At 36.6% G+C, this 20,712-nt stretch overlaps 3 protein-coding genes across 6 annotated transcripts; all 3 read left to right on the top strand.

Annotated features, from left to right (window-relative positions):
• Positions 1 to 617: 617 nt before the first annotated feature.
• LOC307141813 (calcium homeostasis modulator protein 2-like) lies at positions 618 to 1,647 on the top strand (the record flags this gene model as incomplete). The annotated part of the gene is made up of 2 exons (XM_079842266.1): positions 618 to 1,163; positions 1,264 to 1,647. The coding sequence occupies 2 exons, from the start codon at positions 618 to 620 to the stop codon at positions 1,645 to 1,647; spliced, it is 930 nt and encodes a 309-aa protein (XP_079698392.1).
• Positions 1,648 to 3,907: 2,260 nt separating this feature from the next.
• On the top strand, positions 3,908 to 8,486 carry calhm2.1 (calcium homeostasis modulator family member 2, tandem duplicate 1). Its single transcript, XM_079842515.1, has 2 exons — positions 3,908 to 4,970; positions 5,842 to 8,486. The coding sequence occupies exons 1-2, from the start codon at positions 4,425 to 4,427 to the stop codon at positions 6,223 to 6,225; spliced, it is 930 nt and encodes a 309-aa protein (XP_079698641.1). The 5' UTR covers positions 3,908 to 4,424; the 3' UTR covers positions 6,226 to 8,486.
• Positions 3,910 to 14,731, top strand: LOC307142002 (RING finger protein 122). Of its 4 annotated transcripts, none has more exons than XM_079842516.1 (7): positions 3,910 to 4,074; positions 9,048 to 10,217; positions 12,205 to 12,361; positions 12,748 to 12,790; positions 12,906 to 12,947; positions 13,211 to 13,293; positions 13,662 to 14,731. In XM_079842516.1, exons 3-7 carry the CDS (start codon positions 12,252 to 12,254, stop codon positions 13,780 to 13,782), a joined length of 399 nt encoding a protein of 132 aa, XP_079698642.1. In that variant the 5' UTR covers positions 3,910 to 4,074; positions 9,048 to 10,217; positions 12,205 to 12,251; the 3' UTR covers positions 13,783 to 14,731. The 4 variants fall into 4 exon arrangements, with proteins under 4 accessions (XP_079698642.1, XP_079698643.1, XP_079698644.1 ...); XM_079842518.1 differs by lacking the exon at positions 3,910 to 4,074 and having other exon boundaries at positions 9,225 to 9,573; positions 9,673 to 10,217; XM_079842519.1 differs by lacking the exon at positions 3,910 to 4,074 and having other exon boundaries at positions 9,241 to 9,573; positions 10,106 to 10,217.
• The last annotated feature ends 5,981 nt before the right edge of the window (positions 14,732 to 20,712 follow it).

Here is a 20,712-nt window from a genome sequence, read left to right as displayed (position 1 = left end):
TCAAGACCAGCAAAGGGAGTGTCGGATAATGGAGTCGATGCAAAATACTGGAACTTGGGAACCACTGCCATAACCATTTTTACTGGGTTTTATTTTTTATTTTTAGCATGTGTCTCAATTACTTTAGCTCATCATTAAACTCATTAGTTCCATTAAGGCTGAAACCAGATTGTAATTGCTCTTGGTGATTCACTGCTATATATATATATAACCGACGGAGGCAGAGAAAGATCTCACATCTTTACCACAACAAATAGAGCTACATATTTTGTTGTTGTTGCTGTTGTCGTTTTACAAGCATCTTTTACAATCTGCTTGTGGTTGTACATGATATTAAAACTTTGTGGATGTTCAGCAAGACCGTTTGTACCTCCTGGCAATGGAATGTAAGTTTTCATTTGAGAAAAAAATAGATTTTTCAGTTGATTTTTATGAATTCAATGTATATCTCGTATTACTTTGACTACATTTCTCTTGGTAGAATTTGTATAATAAAGCTGTTTCTGTTTGCCTTCTTCATCTGTCTTTGTCAGGGTTTTAGGTTCAATTTACAGACACAACAATCACCATCAGCGGAAAGAAACTGAGAAAGAGAAACAAGCTTATATCAAGATAAGATGTCTGTGCTTATGTCAGAATACATCAAATTTATTACTCTTTACTTCAAGAGTAAGGATGCTATGGTCTTCAATGGTCTTATAGGTTTAGGAACAGTGGTTGGTCAGACGGCATATAACATCTTTGCTTTTAACTGCCCATGTTCACCAAAGAAGAATTACCTGTACGGTCTGGCTGCCATTGGTGTACCAGCCCTGGCTTTATTTGTCATTGGGGTGATGCTGAGTCAAAACACCTGGGACATTGTGTCAGAGTGTCGCATGAGAAAATGCCGGAAATTATCATTGACCGCTGCTTTTGCTCTGTTGGGCTCCATTGTGGGCAGAGCAGTCGTTGCCCCCATCACTTGGTCAGTTATTTCCCTCCTGCGAGGGGAGGCGTATGTCTGTGCTTTCAGTGAGTTTGTAGACCCCTCATCTTTGGGCAATTTGTCTTCAAACACACCTGGTCCAGAAATCATGGCACGGTTTCCATGTAAGGATGTACCTGCTCCATTTACCAGCAATTTAGGAGAAGTTGAACGCCAGTTAAAGTATGAATCCCAGGTATTTATCACTTTTTATGTTGTTTGTTATAGTGTTGCTATAGTCCTTAATTGCATGAACACTTCTGATGTTCAACCTCATTTTTTTCTTCTTCATCTAGCTGTTGGGCTGGTTGCTAGTGGGAATCATCTCGCTCTCCGTCTTTCTTCTTCTCTGCCTGAAAAATTGCATCTCTCCTCTTGGCTATCATCAGGAGGCGTACTGGTCCCAGTACTGTTCCAGCGAACAAGCTCTTTTCATGCGTACAGCTGAAGCGCATGCTAAATACAAAGCGGCTGAAAATGTCAAGAGTTTTTTTGGCTTTGTGGCCTTGGAAAATCAGGAGAAGGAGCTTCTAGCAGACTGCAAGGGAATCAAGAGTGTCATTCCCAGACTGGAGTGGAACCGCGTCACTGGTGTTTACATGTACAGAGAGATTGATGGCACTCCCATGTACAGTCGCTTGAACAAATGGGCCACGTACACAAATGAGCATGACTGTTAAGTACTTGACAAAGAATTGGACATTTAATATTTTGCCTATGACAAATTAGTGTCTATTGAATGAATAATACTACGCACCTAAAAAGTAACACCTTTGGTATTAAGAAACACCCAAGAAATGTGTGTTCGCAAAAGAATAATTATTTTTATTTCTAATTCAAATGTTTTATTTTTTATGAAATCAAGCAATTTTCAGATAAAAAAAAGAAACAAATGTTTAATACACATAGACTAAATGCTAGTATTGTGTTATTTATTTTGATTGTTGGAAGTAGAATGATAAATGATTATAATTGCAATGTAAAAATCATTAAAAACTCAAAAGCAAACAAAGAAACAAATAATATGTATTGCTGGACAATCCTTTAGGGACTTTGTCCCTTGTTAAAAACTGCAATTATGATGGCTGTTGGATCAAGATTCACAACCTTTCAGTAATCAGCTTAGCCAATGTGCCACAACCAATCATTAGTCCATAAAAGAGACATCAAGTTGAATGTCAAAACATAGCCTGCTATCGCTGGGATGACATAACACCATTGCTGTTAAAGGCAAGCTGTTTTAAATTGTCAAATGGATATATTGTCAGGCATAATCTCAGTTTTAGTAAATGGTAATAGTGAGGTAGTGATGGTAAAAATAGTGATGGTAAAAATTAGTGAAGATTTGCTGGAGGATAATTACTGAAATTAAATTTTACTGTGTACAATATCGGCTTTGCTTACATTGAGACCCACTGTCCATTATAATGTTTTAGATATAAAACTTATACTTTAGTTAGTATTCAGATTTTTATATTTATACTATATTTAGACACAAAATTAATTAAACATTAAATAAAAAACTATATTTTTCATCCTTTATCTGTCTCAGCCTGCCACGTTTAATTTTAAATCTAAAAATCTAATAATTTGGGTGGCACCAAATAATTTACTTAGTTATGACTAAAACTCAACTTGATTTACTCTAGATGTGACGTTGGTGCCTTGGAGGCCTGTCTGAACCCAGCATTATTAGAAGGTACCGTCATGCTAAAACATCTTGTGAAGTGACTGACTTGGCACACTGGGCAGCTTAGCCCCAGCCATCAACACCATTAGGACGTTCCACTGTTTGCCACCCCACTTCCCTGTGTTTGTGACATTCCAGAGAAGAGCATGTTAATTGTGGAGAGGAGCAGAATTTTTGAAAGTTAGACAGCAGCATCTGTCTTTCTCTTCCATTGGAACTATCCTGTTTGGCAGAAGAAAACAGCTTGCCAAATTTTGTCTGAAAGGTAAGTTATTTCACATATTCTTCGCCAAGATGTCCAGTCAAATTGAGTGATGTCACTGTGTAGCCTGTTCTACTTGATGCAGTTTTACATCATTTTGTAATGACAGTATCACACAATGACATCACAATAAACTTTTAGTAAGAAAACGACCTGCCTCTAGCAACTTCTCCCGAAAATTAGTAGGCAAAAGTGAATCTGATTGTGTCACATTCCCGTGGGGAAACCACGAGTCAAGGACGTTAACCATAATGATAAGTATGAAGACATAGTTTTAAAAATTGTTCTAGATGTAAAGAAATAGCACATAGTAGCCTACATATCACAATTATACCAGCACAGAGAAATGATATTGTTGGAATCAAGTTCACAAAGATTATTCCTAGTGGATGAACGATAAAACTCTGACAGTCATATTTGACATATTTTGGTAATCATCATAAATTAGGTTTCATTCGAAAGCTTATGAACTCAAAATTCGGTGAAAACCATTTTGAAATGGGACATTGCGTTTCCATGGAAATGATACTTTAAATCATTTTAGTGTGCTCCTCCCCTAGTGGGCGGTGTCAGGTTTCTAATGTATTTTAATTACTTTATAATCAAAACCTTTTCTAATCCTGACAAAACACATATCTTCAGAAAGGTCTAAAGTCTCAAGGTCCGGTTGGGTTATTATTATATCAAAACAGACACTCAATATGCTATTGAAATGGTAATGATTTGAAATGTTATGGTTTTGTTCATTTGTTATTGTAAAATCCTGTCTTGGACATTTAAAAAAAAACGAATGTAATATCAACACAAGCTCATCAGATAAAGGAAAGAATAACCCAATAAAGGGGAAAACGTCTATATAGCTGAGTTGTTTTGCTGGATGTGAGGAGGTTATTTGATTTATGCTGCCCAGCCTGTTTTAGTTAAATGCATACTTTCCATTGGGGCTGGAACCAGATGTTATTCCTGCTGATGATTCAGCGGCAGCGCTGCACACAAAAGACAGAAAGAAGGAGGGATCGCAACTTCCACACGACATGAGCTATTGAAATCTCATTTGTTTTTAAAGACGTCTTTTGTTGTCTGAACTTAGTTGTACATATTTGTAAAACTCTATGGATGTTCTGCAAGACCATTTGTACCTCATTGCAATGGAATGTAAGTTTTTCTGTTTCTGTATGGGTTTCAGTTAGGCTATTTTAGGCTCGAAGTGTCACGCTGAGACTTGCCCAAAGAGAATTTGTTCAAAGAGCTTTTCTCCTTGAAATTTAACGTGCGTCTCATAATAATCTGAATTGTACACATGCATGTTTCTTTGTGTCTATGTTTCTCTGTTTATTTTGAGTTTTTTGAGTCTGTTTCTGCTTTCTTGTATGATGGTTTCAGATAACAAAAAATAACTCATTCAATCATAGGACTTTGTCAGTGTTTTAGGTTTCATTTACAAAGACTCTCCTTAAAGACATTGTTTAATCGCTGTTAATTCACATTGAGAAAATCAGGACAAGATGGCTTCTCTCATCTCAGAAAACTTCAAATTTATTGCACTCTTCTTCAAGAGTAAGGATGTCATGATCTTCAATGGTCTGATAGGTTTAGGAACAGTGGTCAGTCAGACAGCATACAATATTTTTGCATTTAACTGTCCATGTTCACCAAAGAAGAATTACCTGTATGGTCTGGCTGCCATTGGTGTACCAGCCCTGGCTTTCTTTGTCATTGGCTTGACACTCAATCGAAATACCTGGGACGTTGTGTCCGAGTGTCGCAGCAGAAAATGCCGGAAACTCTCAGTGACTGCTGCTTTTGCTCTGTTGGGCTCCATTGTGGGAAGAGCAGCCGTTGCCCCCATCACTTGGTCAGTTATTTCCCTCCTGCGAGGGGAGGCGTATGTCTGTGCTCTCAGTGAGTTTGTAGACCCCTCTTCTTTGGATAATTTCCCTCCTACTAAAAAGATTCCAGAAACCATGGCCCGGTTTCCATGCAAGGATTTACCTGCACCATTTATGAACTACTCAAGAGTGATTGAACGCCAGCTACAGTATGAATCCCAGGTACTTATCACTTTAGGCCTACTCTTGTTATAGTCTTGTTATAGTGTTATAGGGATAGTTCACCCAAAAATGAAAATTAGCCCATTATTTACTCACCCTCAAGTCATCCTAGTTGTATATGACATTCTTCTTTCAGACGAATAAAATCGGAGTTATATTACAAAAGTCCAGGCTAATCCAAGTATTAGAATTGGATTCATAGTTGCTCTGTTTTTGAAGTCCATAAAAGTGCATCTGCCCATCAAATAACATGCTCCACGGGGCTCTATGTTAATAAAAGACTTCTGAAGCGAATCGATGTGTTTGTGTAAGAAAAATATCCATATTTAAAACTTTATAAACTTTCAGCCGACCGCCTTCCCTGTTCAATATATGGAAAAATTGTTGAAAGTTCCCCTGCCGATCGAAAGACTAACGCGACCGACCAGGTATGCTCGTCATGACGTCACATACGCATCTTGAGTTTCACTTTCAACATTCAACACTTTTCCACAGAAGGCGGTCGGCCGAAAGTTTACTTGATAAAGTTTTAAATATTGGTATTTTTCTTACACAAACGCGTCGATTTGCTTCAGAAGGCCTTTATTAACACCCCGGAGCCAGACAGATGCACTTTTTATAGAATTCAAAAACAGAGCAACTATAAATCAAATTCTAATATTAGCCTGGACTTTTGTAATATAACTCTGATTTTATTCGTCTGAAAGAAGAATGATATATACACCTAGGATGACTTGAGGGTGAGTAAATTATGGGCTAATTTTCATTTTTGGGTGAACTATCCCTTTAATTGAATTAATACTTCTGATTTCACGAAAAATGTCTTCTGTATGATATGTATAACCTCTTTTTTTCTCGTTTATTCATCTAGTTGTTGGGCTGGTTGCTTGTGGGAATCATCTCCCTCACAGTCTTTCTGCTCCTTTGTCTAAAACACTGCTGCTCTACCCTTGGCTACCAGCAGGAGGCGTACTGGTCCCAGTATCGTTCCAACGAACAAGATCTTTTCCAGCGTACAGCTGAAGTGCATGCTAAATTCAATGCAGCTGAATGTGTCAAGAGCTTCTTTGGCTTTGCGGCCTTGGAAGATGGGGAGAAGGAGCTTCTTGCAAGCTGTCAGGGAATCAAGAATGTCATTCCCAGACTGGAGTGGAACCGCGTGACTGGTGTTTACATGTACAGAGAGATCGATGACACTCCCCTGTACAGCCGCTTGAACAAATGGGACATGTATACAAAGGAGTGCAGCGATTGAAAAAGATTTTGAGGGTAACAAGTTGGGTGTTGTTTAATTCTCTCTTCAGTGGCCATTTTATACATTCTACATTGTTTTGCATGGTAAACATGCTTGGGTATTATTTTAATGTCTGGCTATAATTCAGGTATTTCATTTTTTTTTAAATACAAATGGTATGTTTTAGCTTTGTAGATAGGCGATTGGCAGCTCAAATGGTTCTATTTTCATAATGCACAACAGTCTATTTGGCATCTGTTTTAAGATAATGTACTCTCAGGTTGAGATGACCTCTTGTTTTGCTAAGCAATAAAGTGCATCTGACAAATTAGTGTCTAATGAATAAATAATATAACATCTTCAGTAGTACAATGAAACACCTTAGCATTTTAACTAACACTGACATAATGAAATGTAATTTATGTACATTTAAGACTTTTAGCAGATGCTTTTATGCAGAATGACCTACAAAAGTGGTTAGCATCACATGAGACCACTGCGATCAACAGATGGCAAGTGTGCAATTTGTAATGCTAATGAAGTGCTTCCTGTACAAATACAAACAAGTACTGCACATAAATCTACTAAATCTAATGCAGATACTATACTGCCTACACTCTTAAAAGTTAAGTTTCTTTATTGCTTCTTTGGTTCAATGGAGTAAGCCTACCTTTAAAGGCACAATATGTAAGATTTTTAATTAAAATATCCAAAAACCACTAGAACAGTTATATTTTGTTGACTTGTGTACTTACATTATCACAAATGTTTCCAACAATGTTTAAATCCAGAGAAATTTGCAATTTTAACCAGTATACGGACCATATGACATCATACCTGCGTTACCCTCGAATTTATTTTGTAGAAACCATGGAAACACCAAAGATGCTTTAATATATTTTGTGTTTTATTAGACAGGTGAACAACTGTTTGGATGCATTCATCGACATAAAATGAAAAATTGTTATATAGTTAGTTAGCAGTTAGTCTTATTGTTTAAATCTCGTAAATCGTGGTAAATCAAGAAATCAAGTTTTTTTGATTTACCACAAGTACCATGTTTAGCATTATAACCTAACTTTCAACACACTCAAATAATGTAAATAATATGAGTGCTGCGTTACCCCACATACGCATGATCGTTTGCCTCATAATACAAGTTCCGCAAAATCAAGGCGTCATCAAGCTACTCCTTTGTTTTGAAAAGGCTCAAAAAATTACATATTGTGGCTTTAACATCCATATAACCAATTCCACAGAAGGGTCTTTGTAGTGAAAAAAGGTTCTTTAGGTTATTAAAATGTTCTTCTCACCAGGAAGATGTATAAAACTAACTGCCTTGCATGTACTTTGAACTTGATTAGGATAGGAAGGAAGCCATTGAGGGGGTGGAGCAGAGATGTGACATGGGAGTACTTGGGAAGGTTGAATATCAGTCGTCTGCAGAGGTTTCATTGCACACGCTGGGAGGTTGTCCAGGAGTTGCTGTAGTTGAGACAAGAGCAGACTAGTGCTTACTACAGTCTGGCAAATGTTCTGCAGGAGAAATCTGCAAGGTATAACTGTTAGTAAGTGGGTTGCAATTGAAAAGTCATTGTCCAGTGTGACGCTAAGATTTTTGCTTTCTGTGTGGGTGAGAGTTTTCTATTGAAATGATAAGGACTAGGCAAGGGTGCTTTTTGGCTTGAAGGAACAACAGCTTGGTTTTTGATCATTTCAGCTTAGGTGATGGGTGTTCGTCCAGGCAGAGATGATTGCCAAGCATGCAGTGATTTGTGAGGGTTGTCAGAGGGTGGGAAAATAAAGGATTATTTGAGTATAGTTTGAATAAAATTGATAATATAAGTCAGTGACAGTGAAGGCAGTGAAATGGTAAGTGATTTGGTGGGAGAATAAAAGTGGTCAGAGTACTGATCCCTGTGGAATTCCATGGGGTTATTGAAGAGATGAAGTGGATCTTTTCATGATATCTGATCATATGCCCAGTTAACCGAGGGCTGAGAGAAAAATTGGGTGGCTCACATTCATCAGAGTTTACATCCACTGGAAGCAAATTTACCATTTAAATTCTTAAAAGTGCAACAAAAAGGTCATGTGACTGCATCATTTGCTCAGAGTAGACAAGAAAATACAGTATTTTATTTTCAAGTATTAAATGAATATTCATGGTTCAGTTTAGTGAAGTCCAATAAATAGATTTTGTGGCATAATGTTTCAAATGTGGAAGAATAATTAAGAATGAACTATGAATTTTTTTAAACATCCAAAAATGTATTTAATCCAAAAAAAAAAAAAAAACTTTTTATAGACAACAAGGTTGTTTTTTTGTTGTTGATCAACATTATGTGACAAATGTTGAAATTGAAATCTTTGTTTGTTTATTTATTCCAGCAGTCCTGCCTCCACTTAATGGTGCCGATGACTTCTCTCCTGCTCAGTTTGTAAACAGATCTCTGCTCATGTGATTCGAAATCTTTCTGCAGGGAGATTTAGCATAAGATTTGATCAATTCACTCTGATATTGTGCAACAGGATTCACTAGTTGCATATTTCCTTTCGATACATGACTGGAACTGTGTAATTAGCTGTATTTTTGTTTATTTATTTATATATTTTCTGTGACAAAATCACTGGCGTCACTGCTTCTGTCACATGCTTATTTTTTTTTTTTTGCTTTATGGTAGGGTTGCTCTCAGAATATCCTCCGATTCTATTCTATTCTATTCCCCCTTTTGCGGCAGTCTCTCACTGTTTTTACTCTGTTGTCATTTGCTGTTTTTGTGCCTGCCAGTCAAGCAAAGTGTACCAACCCTCATTCCCCTTCACATCCCTGTCTTACACAGACTCATCAGAGAAAACCTGACTCTGCCTGGCTGTCTGTTCGCCTGGCCACTGTCACCTCCTAATAGCCTTCAGCTGGAGAGAAGTAGGAGGAAAAAAGAGAGCACAGGATAGAAAAGGAGAGGGTGAGAGCGAGGAGGGGGCGGGTGAAAGGAGAGCTGTGATCCAGACAGCGAATCACATGAGCAGAGATCTGTTTACAAACTGAGCAGGAGAGAAGTCATCGGCACCATTACGTGGAGGCAGGACTGCTGGAAAAGGCGACAGGAAACACACAGGAATCTCATCACTTTGTCTGGAAAATGCATTTTATCCTTTGTGTATTTGCAGCGGAGAAGCCAGACCAGATGGTGTGAGGGAGACACAGCTTTGAATGGGCTGCACTCACAAGCTCTTGCTCTGACGGCTGTATGCCACTGTTCTTCGTCTTTCTTTGTTACGGGGGAAAAAACGGTTGATTGTAACGTGAGGGCGATAATCTTGAGTGAGAAGACTAAAGGAGAGTGTCTGACGGCAGCAGAGGAAGGGGTGAGCTTTGTGACAATGTTTTGAAGATAGACAAAGAAATCTGTGACTCTCTGTAATGTACATTTTCTCTCTCACTGCTTTGTTATCGTGACTCTACAGAGAGGTAAAAAAAATGAAAAAAGCCAGTGACAACAACTTCACGTCAAGCGGAGGTAGACGCTGATCCATTGTTGATGTGAAAAACACATTGCACATTTGACATATTCTGTGCTGCCGCTTGCTTTTGGATCATGATGCTGGAAAAAAGAGCACTTGGTTTTCTTTTAACAAGCCTGTGGTTGCACAAAACGTTTTAGATACCGAGGAGTAGGTGTTGATATCTGTGCCTGTGTTGACACAGGTCTCAACAATGACTGACTTGTCTTTGTAAATGTTTCAACACAAAGAAAACAGAATCGCCCTGCCTCCCTCCATATGCCAGTGAAGAGCTGCTGGGAGATCTTAATGTGTTAATCAGAGGCGCTGAGGATTCAAAGCTTTTGTGGTAGGAGTTTTGGAAGTGTAAAACTTGTATTATTCATCTGGTTTTGAGTGAGGGGATCGGCCCGCTCCTTTGGCCCGGTTTCATCGCTGTCTCCGTGGACACAAGTTGCTGGATCGTTTGGTATTGTGCAGCAATATAGCACCTATCCAGTGGTGTAACGGTGAGTATGAATCATAACCCCCTCCTCCTTCTCTTCCCTTAGTGGCTACATAATCTGAGCTCCCTAACCATGTGTTATGCACAGAGCCACGACCCTCCCACTGGCTTTCTATCAATGTTTAACTAAAATGCTCCTTAAATTACTACCACCCCCTCCTTCACCTGAAAACCCAAGCCTTTTTACCTTTCTCCTGTTTGGCACACTCTCTTCCATGACCTGGACTTGTGCAGAGCACACACTTTGTGTCTGTCTGTTGTGAGAGACGAAACATTGTGCGGTTATTTGGCAGCATTCAACCCCTGCGGTCAGTTATTATTGTTTCCCCCCAAATGGTGCTTCCTGCCTGGGTTGGTGAGGCCTTCACATCTCTTGCCTCCCCCTCAACCCCTCATAGATAGACCAGATGGTGGCTTTATGGCAGAAAGGGTGCACCACTAGTGTTTGTCTTTATGCACAGACAATTGGCCAGGCTTCACTCTCGTTGCCAAACGCTCTCTCGCTCTCTCCTTTGAAAATGCAAATCTGTTTCCAATAAGAAAAAGAATAGTTTAATGTTTAAACAAAAGGAATAAAATCCATTACTTGCATTCAGAATACTGAAAAACTGAAAAGTATACTGTTTAAATCCTTGTTTACCTGCATTGTTTCCCCATTAGGAACTACTGATCCTGGAGAAGCATTTATTATTTTCCTTCTTTTTTTGGAAGCATTTGAAAGTTGAAGTCAACTCTTAAAGTTACATTTTAGAGTCTTTTAACCTTTTTTACTGTCTTCTTCTTTATGGAAAGTGCACCAAGTTAAACTAAGTAAAGCGCATATACAGTATATATATAATATTTGTAGGCAAGCACAACTACAGCATTTTCATTTACTGTCTCGGCGCTTCAGCACAATGGAGCATTTCTTGTCTGCTTTTGTTTCATCCACAAGCACAGCACAATGAAGTGTGTATGTCTATTCTTTGTTTACAGTGTTTTGGTCTATGGCAGTTTGAAAATATTAACCGTCATGCTACAGAAAACATTAATACTTTGTCAGAAAGCCCAGGGCGATATTAATTCTATCAAATGATACAGACAACTGAATCGTTTTGGATTAGGAGATGACAATTTTACTCCTAAATACAGCTGAAAGCCTTGTAACATCAGCTGAATGTGTTTGTGTCGCTATTTACATGTGTTGCCTCAGGATATAGGTTAAACCATTGTTGTCTGAACAATGTTCACTGCTCTGGAAATTCTCCAGCGTGTGATAAAATAGCTTGAACCCTGAAAGTCAACATGGTACATGCAACAAGGACTTTTGGAGGACTTCTACAAGACTTAAGTAAATGAACAACTTAATAAATGAAAACACAAGATGATCATTTTGAGAAGTGTTCTCCATCACAACAAAGACCCTATTATTGCATCAATCTGGCTTCATTTCACTGCATGAAAATTCTGCATTAATAATATTTTGCTGTATTAACAGTGTGCATTAAAATGATCAGTAGTATTTTGTTTAAAAAATACTTTTATGTTGGATTTTACCCTCATTTGTTTTGAGGGACAGAGCCCAGGTACAATCTATAACAAACTTTACAGTAAATAAAAACTAAAAAAACCCGATTGCGCTTAGCTGTTGAACACATCATCTGACACCACTGTGACATCTCTTGTTTTTTCAGTTTTAAAAGATGTATTACAGTGAAAAGTTCATGCTGCTCAGCGAGGTCCAACAATGAGAGCAGTGTTACATGAAGTTGAGAAACACGAGGACAGTCCTCAGGCTCACAGTATGCAATATGCATGCAGGGGCCACTGAGAAGAGTACACATGAGAATCACAGTGATGTGTGTTGGCTTTCAAGGGTCTGACAGAAGAAATATGTGACCCACTCACTTCATGACTGATGGGTGATCAAATCAAAAAAGCTGTGAGCTCCCATGACTCTCACCATAAGAAATATTTTCAACCAAAATATGGTTTTGTTTTTTCTCTTGCAGCATGCCTATGTGACGCAGACTAAAGGATTACAGACAAGTTCTGCAAAATGACCACTGACATTACCGGTCGTCTTCCACTCAATGTCTATGTCATCATTCTTGGGATAGGCCTCTTCATCTTCATGTTGAGCATGATCTTCTGTTGTTACCTGTTCAGGTATACTTAATAAATCAAAAAAAAAAATTCAGAGCCATATATAGTACAAAACATCCATCTTAAAAAACTTAAATTTGATCAAATTACAAAATGTTATGGGTAAACAGAAATGACGTTGGTACTTGCTACAATGGAATTGCTATAAAATTATAAGAGAATTGGGCTGTATTAAGCATCGCAAGGCAAGCGTAGCACATTTTATTTCTTACACAATGGTAACTCATAGTCCTTTCCATAAGTATAATAAAGAAAGTCAATAATGCAATAATAAATTAATTCAGTAAGGGACAGTATAGTCCATCAAACTGCAGTGCAGTAGTGAAAGATTGCACAGGTAACATACTTTTTAATCTATGTAAAGCAACAAATATTTTTATATTACACAGACTGAGGCGACAGGGCACACAAGAACAATATGGATATAATGAGGTAAGTTAACGGTAATTTCATTCCTTTATGAGGAAGTATGCTGTGAGTTTTGGATGTTAGGATGTAATGTATAATATACGTGTATGATAGACATATAAAAATTACTTTTTTACAGGTCGTTCTAAAAGGTCCAGGGAAAAAATTGAGTCTTCTTGGAGTAAGTATCTGCCAAAATAACATAAAAAATGATAATTTCTATAATTTATTTACCCCCATGTCATTCCAAACCTGTATGTTGTATTACTATACAGCTTCATTTCTTTCTTCTTCTTTTTTTGTTCCGACAAGTTTATCCCTGTAACTGTATTAACAATGCTTTGAACCATTACAGTCGTTTAAACGTATTGACATTGGAACATTTACATAAATAAAAGCTTCTTGTTGTGTCTGTTTTTTTTTTCATCCCCTTTTACTTTGCAGCAGACCTGTGCCGTTTGCCTGGAAGAGTTTCGGAGCCGGGATGAACTAGGGGTTTGCCCTTGTTCTCATGCGTTTCACAAGAAGTAAGATCTTTCACCTTCTTGACACACTTTCCAACCTTTCTCATTTTGTAAATAATTAAATAGGAAGCCACATTTTAAAACACTGATTGATGCATTACAATGTGAACATTTAAAACAAACATCATGCCATAGATTCCTGACACAGAATATTGGCACTAATGCAAGAATGAAAATATGGAGGAACTACAATTTAAGCTGTCAAGGCATTGCCTTGAGGAACATCTGTCAGACTGTTTGTTTTTCTCAAAGACATTCTAAAGTTTCAGCCTGTCATCTTGTGACATGGCTATAATGCAAAACAGCGCTTGAGTCTATAGATAGCTGATGCCTAACCCGTCTCTCCTCTTTTCACCTTGTCTCCTGCTCAGGTGTCTGGTGAAGTGGCTGGAAATTCGCAGCGTCTGCCCCATGTGCAACAAACCCATCTGCAGGCTCCAGCCAGACCCTCTGCAGGGGGCCGAGGGGCCCCAGAACCCCCTGGAGGTGTGACAGAAGAGGGACGTCGCTGCTCAGAGATAGGCAGGCTCTCGCACACACCTAAGAACAGCATTAAAAATCACCACACTACTGGAGCGGGTGGACTAGTCCCAAATACACATCCACCGCCCCTGTCCACCAATCACCAGATTTCTCCTGCATAGATGGGGGGAGGGAAGGGAAGTGGGATTTTCCCAGTGGAACTGAACTGATGTGCCGTGTTCTTGGTCATAATGTACTGTAGCTTGCCTTGTGGACTCCAAACAGATGAAGAAGAATATTAAAACCAGGGGAGATGCACAAAACATGAGGTCTGAGTTGACGCTGTGCAATATGTGCAATCATACAGTAGTCCCCGTCTAAGAGAGACTCTATTACTACCATGAAGAGTCAAGTTTAGGAAATGCCTAGTTTCAGAATCCAAAGTTAGGAGCTGCTCAGTGGCCCGAGTCCTGACTTTAAGGATCTGTGAGCTCATCGTTTTTACTCTTGCCAATATTTTGACATTTCACACATTTATAAATGTGTTTCTTTAGAGTGTTCTGAGTGCTAAAGGGACCTCGTGGTCTTGGTGAGAACCCATGTTGTAATCTGGAGCCTTCCGATTTGGATGGAATTTGGCCTAATTTAAGTTATTTAAGGTGGATGTTTTGTACTATATATGGCTCTCAATAAAATGTAAAGTTTCTGTGATGGAACCCATTTTTGTGTTTATTCATTTCTATGAAAAATAATGTGACGTTTCCATAAATAGAAGCCGGTTTTGTTTGGAACACCAAAGATGAGCAACAATCTGCTAATGACTTGTATATATCAGATTTTTATACTTTTAAATTCAGTAAGGATGCATAAAAGGATGGATACAAAAGATTCTGTTTCAAATAAATGCTGTTTCCACAAAAATATTCAGCACAACTGTTTTCAACAATGATAATAAAAAAATATATATTTTGTGAGCGGCAAATCAGCATATTACAATGATTTCTGAAGGACCATGTGACACTGAAGACTGGAGAAGTGAAAGATGAAAATTCAGCTTTGCCATCACTTGAATAAATTACATTAAAAATATAGTAAAATAGAAAACAGTTATTTTAAATGTTAATATTTCACAATAATCCTGTTTTTACTGTATTTTTGATCAAATAAATGCAGCCTTAGTGAGCATTAGAGACTTCTTTTACAAAAATCTAACCCAAACTTTTAAACATTAGTGCTTAAATACGACAATCGATCCTATCCAGAAGAAAACAAAAGATACTGAAGATGCCTCCATAACCCGTACCATCTTTCTCCATGACTCAATGCAAAGTGACAAATTAACTTATGACTTGTGTGATAACTGAATTATCTTGGTTTCAATTGCTCTGCATCTCCTATTTGTTGTGCTTTAACAACACTCGCCTAGTGCAAGAGTCAACAAAACACATTAATGAAAGTCTTGTTATTTTAAAAGCTAGGGTGGTCAGCTCCTATAATCTTCGTGGCCAAGTGTGAACTTACTAGAAGCAGCTGAGGAACTCAGGGACATGTTCTCTTAGTGTTGGACTGGACAAGCATGTAATTCTACTTATAAAAAGAGGTGAAAAATATTGTACATATTTGCTGACATATGGTAATCTGCTGCAAAGTGTTACTTGAGGATGTCTGACACTTTGCAAGGCTAAAATATTGCCTCAGAAAGAGGCCAATAAAGTGATAATATACACAAGACTAGATTCACAGCTATGTCAATATATTAGCATTTATATGCATAATCATTGGCTTTAATTTCCTGAACTCTCACCGCAAATTAGCATAGGCTACTTACAATGCCATGATTTACACTAGCTAACCACATGCAGTGACTCACACAGTTATGAAACACAGAGGCTTCACTTTCTGGTGCTCAAACTGAACACTAATTGCTCGTTGATATTCTAAAAAGAAACTTCTCATCCTCGCATAAATACTTGTGATGGAAGTTTTATCTCATCAAGGAGGAAATTAAGAAATGTGCTTGCTTAGCCTAGCCTACTAAAGGATTAAATTAGGCCTTGTTTGTGTAGCAAAGTAAATGAACGCAAATCAAATGACACCTTACCTTAAGGAACAGCTTCGTCTTGGTTCTTTTAGCTTATGGTCTTTTCACAACTAAAGCAGTGAAAATGAATTAATAACTGCTGAAAAGAGTGAACCGAGCGCCACCTGGAGGTCAGAATCATGTATGACTATTCAGTCAAGCTTCATTTAAAAAGCATTTAAAATGTTTTTAAAAGGAAAATAAATATTGACACCTGTTGTATAAATGCATGAAATCAATGAAAAGCAGACAGAAAATAATGTAGGCCCATTTTTATGTGTTTATTTTCAGAAGAGACCCATCGATCTTAAATAAAAAAAATATTCTAATAAAATTTGTATATTAATGTAACGTAGCAAACAATTAAGTGTGGTGGGAGTTTGCAGTGTTTTTAATGGACGGTAGATGGCGATATTTATCAAAGACTACAGCATAACACGAATAAAACAGACAATCACGTATTTTAGGAAAAATCTAATCTAATCTTGCATTTCTTCTGAATATGTCGTTAGTCTTCATAAAGTGTGTTTTCAGATGTGCCTTATTATGTGACATAACTGCATTGGTTAAATTAAGATGACTGTCAATTCACCTTTTCAGACACAGTCATTTCAAACCTCTCTCAGCTAGCCTGTTGAATCCCAGTTTTTATATAACAGCCAAATTGGGATGTATTCAATAGTGGGGAGTATTAAAGCAAGTTCATACACCACATGGAGAAGGAACGTGAGTGGCTACTTATTAATTAATGCATTGTAGTTTCTTGATACAGGTCTATATGTCGTTCTATAACATTATCCACCATATAGTAGCAATTTTCAAGAAATATTGGTTTCTTTTTAATCTAGCAAGTTTAGATACATATACAGATATGGGGAGACCGGGTGTGGTTGTAACACCTTTTGTTCCAGAATTTGTAACTCACTGAATTTTTGAGCTAGAGTGCTCAAACTTTTATACAAAATACCCACCAATTCAAATCTCTGCAAGAATATCACAACCCTAATGAGTTGATATCAAATGGTGTGCCTTTGTTACAATCAACCCCACTACTGTTGTTGGTTGTAACATGCTGGGGTAAATTGTAACATGTAGACCAAAGAAGCAAAAACAGTAGCCACACCATGCAATATGCTCCAAAAACAGGTTTATTGAAAAAAATTAAATAAATAAATACTTAAGTACTAAACAATATATTAAAAAAATATTACAGAATAAAGATTATTTCTTTATAAAATCAGCATATACCTATTTACAGCCTTGACAACCATTCATATGGAATTTGGGAGGAAGTGGGTAAATAATGAAATGATCACAGGACTCCTAGCTTATCCCTGATTTGTAGAATTGGTGATGTTACAACTCTCCCCATGTTACAACCATACCCGGTCTCCACCTACTTATACAGATTTGTTACATGCTGTATTAAAAGGACAGCTGTAATATGTTGTAGTGGTTTGACATTTTTTTGCATATCACTGCTAGTATACTTAAATATATTTAAATATATTTCAGTGTGCTCTGGTTATTATGCTGGCATTTTTCTGTACTTTCACACAGAAGAAAAAGAAGGCAGTTGCTGCAAGGTGATTTGTGAGTAGCCACATGCAATGAATAAAACAATGAATAAAAAGCCAGTTTATATACATTTTGTTTAATGAAAAAAGCGAAATAACCATTTTTGTTTCTCTCTATTTTGCTGTTCTTACAGAGCATCTCCTTTTTGTTGTTCCACTATATAAAAAAGCAATGTGATATCTGAATGTTAAACAAAACAAAAGCAACAACAACTAAAACGGACCATAAAACTGTTATGATTGACCAGTGCTGCTAAAGCGAAAATAAATACAATTATATATATAATTTTATTTAATTATTTTGTCGTTTTATGAAATTTGGGAACATTTTATCAATAACTTACATTATCTTTTAAAGTTTCACATCTCCAGCTCTGACAGCATTTTGGGAGTACTGGTTTTGTGCACACTTTGCTACATCAAACTCAATTTGATGATTGCATTTCTGGAGATTTCTAGTAAATATACAACTTATAGTAAAAAGGAAACAATATGTAGTTATGTTTCCATAAATAATAATAATATTAATAATTATAGTAATTTTAAATAAATGGATTCTTTTGTCTGATTGACTGGCTACAATAAGACTCCATCGACCAGTTAACATAACAACCAGAAGGGGAAAAAAGGGTTCAAATAAGCATGAAATCACAAGCACCTTGCTTGACCTAATTACAGTGACTAGCCTCATCTCACCAGATGCCCTATTTTGATGGTGTTGCTGGGCTGGGGTGGGGGGTTCAATTTTCGTCATCTATGGAGGTCAGTGTTTACACAATATGCCTCACTTTTCTGAACGACTTCATTGGTCGATATGCCTTTTCTATAAATTTGATCAAAAATATCTTTAAATGTGTGCGTTTGTAGTCTGCAAACTTAAAACTGTTCTCCAAATGGAAATGAACATCAGCCATTGTCTCTGTGGTCATTTGTTTAATAGGTTACGTGTATTTAAATGACCTCAACAGCTTATACTCATAGCTCAGAGATCATAATGTCATATAGATGAACTTTGAAAGAACTTACTGATAAAATGAAGCAGTACGCAGGCCTATGGTTTAGGCCTATGGTTTGGCTGTCAGGGTGACATGTTAAGTAGGAGTTTAATTGTCACTTTTCCTTGTGTCTGGAGGATTACACATTCGATTTTTAAGAACATTTTCTCCTCTGGAATCAATGGTAACTGCTTGAAGATTTAATGAAAATCAGATTTACTAAATCCTGGCTTAAGCTGTTAAACTGATAATAGACATTCTCACTTTCCCCTCTCCAAGACTGAGTAAATCTTTAATCTGCTCAACACCGTCTCAAAGTTACAGGACTAGCTTGTAACATATGGCCTTTTTGCATAGGACAGCCTCGGACTCCAGACAAGCCGATCATGTGAATGAGTGAAAAACAAGGCTGTTCTACATGTCTGGACCAAGCCCTTTAAACAAGACAAGCAGCAGCTGGCAATCTGCAATCAATGAAATCAAACCAGTGGATTGGGTTTATATGCCCAATTGAACAGCAAAATTACTTGTCCAATGCAAAATGACCTGACAGCATGAGTTTATAAGGCTTGAATCACTATCAGCTGGGACATGAATTATGCACAAGATCCAGAGATTTACACAAAAATTACTGATGTATATGATTGTGTGTACCCACAAGAAAATATGTTAAAGAGATTTATATATATAATACAAATACTGGTTAAAGTTGCTTTTTTGATACTTTAATATGTAAACATTTTAAAAATATCTGTAAAAAGATATCATTAAGAAGAAAATCTTACTACTAAACTATAAAACGTAGCAATAATGATTTGTGATTCATGTTTATTCTTCAACAGGCATTTTGGGTGAAACCTTGACTGTCTATGACCATCTCAATCTAGCTTTATTTGATTCACATTGAACAGATTGAGATAGACAGCTTGTCGAAGCCTTCTGTCTGTCTCAGTTCCTTTGAGACACTCAAATCAATTATTTATTGTCCCAGAAACGTTTTTCATATGGTGTTGTCATCAATTTACTTATGTAGTTTATAATCCGGTCTACTAAACATAGAAACGTAATTTAATCTAAATGTAATTTCATTAAGGTATGAACATTGATATAATATCATTTAAGATAATGATTGAATATTTTATATTATATATATATAATATGTATATATTAATATTTAACACAATTTACATACAGTACATTAAACATGTATGTAATATATTATAATATTTTGTATATATTATATTAAAAAAATATGAAATGTACCACCTTAATTATTAATATTTAATTTACCTAACATGTATACATTATACATTTTTTTGTATAAAATATATGATATAGCAGTGTAGTAATTTAGTAACAACATAATGGTGTGTGTGTGTGTGTGTATATATATATATATATATATATATATATATATATACATATATATATATATATATATATATATATATACATACATACATATATATATATATATATATATATATATATATATATATATATATATATATATATATATATATATATATATATATATATATATATATATATATATATATATATATATATATATATATATATATATATATATATATATATATATACACACAATTAACATACAGTACATTATACATTTATAGCAAAAAAAAGTTCACGTTATGAATTAATATTGAAGATTGTATTACAAGATTATATTAAAGTCTTCACATCATATATACATTTACATTTTGAGAGCTATTAATACTGTCAAATAAATTGGCATATCAAATTGACTGCATATAGGCAATGACTTGCAAACAATGTTCTTGCCTAAGAGATGCAAACATGTCACGGTTGCTTAAAGATGCATGCATTTAATTAGGTAATAGTCCTTGTCATCCACCCCTGGTTGTTGCAGTGGCCCAGGCCAGATGGTAAGTTATCTGTTTGTAACGCATGGTTTCAGTGATAGACCATCCAAAGTTAATTGGAATGTCATTTAAGTTTGAGTTAATGGGGGTTGGGGCGGGGAACTAGTTTGAGTGCACTAGTCCTGCTGTTGGATATGTGTGTTTCATTATTAATAATGGATGTTTGGATGGAGCAATAAGGGTGGGGCTCCACCTGCTGCCACCTGTTAATACCAGAGCTCTATATAAGCATCAGCCATCCTTATGGCAGACCAGAAGCCTCAAGGACTGCACCACTATCCGGATTTACTTCACTACAGGGACAAGAAGAAGACATTGTGTCTGAGGACATTTCCCACCTCAAAGGATCCGTTTTTAAGTCCAACGTTGGCCTTTTGAGGACCTTTGGCCCAGAAGTC

This window comes from Gobio gobio (genome assembly GCF_949357685.1).
Source record: "Gobio gobio genome assembly, chromosome: 18".
In the NCBI taxonomy this organism is placed as follows: domain Eukaryota; kingdom Metazoa; phylum Chordata; class Actinopteri; order Cypriniformes; family Gobionidae; genus Gobio; species Gobio gobio.
The sequence above is the reverse complement of the archived record's forward strand: the minus strand, read 5'-3'. Positions and strand labels throughout refer to the sequence as shown.

Excerpts from the sequence above, each read along its gene's own strand:
- calhm2.1 (XM_079842515.1), top strand. The coding sequence starts at position 4,425 with ATGGCTTCTCTCATCTCAGAAAACTTCAAATTTATTGCACTCTTCTTC. Across the intron at positions 4,971-5,841 it reads AGCTACAGTATGAATCCCAG|TTGTTGGGCTGGTTGCTTGT; the intron begins GTACTTATCACT and ends TTATTCATCTAG.
- LOC307142002 (XM_079842516.1), top strand. The coding sequence starts at position 12,252 with ATGACCACTGACATTACCGGTCGTCTTCCACTCAATGTCTATGTCATC. Across the intron at positions 12,791-12,905 it reads AACAATATGGATATAATGAG|GTCGTTCTAAAAGGTCCAGG; the intron begins GTAAGTTAACGG and ends ACTTTTTTACAG. Across the intron at positions 13,294-13,661 it reads TCTCATGCGTTTCACAAGAA|GTGTCTGGTGAAGTGGCTGG; the intron begins GTAAGATCTTTC and ends TCTCCTGCTCAG.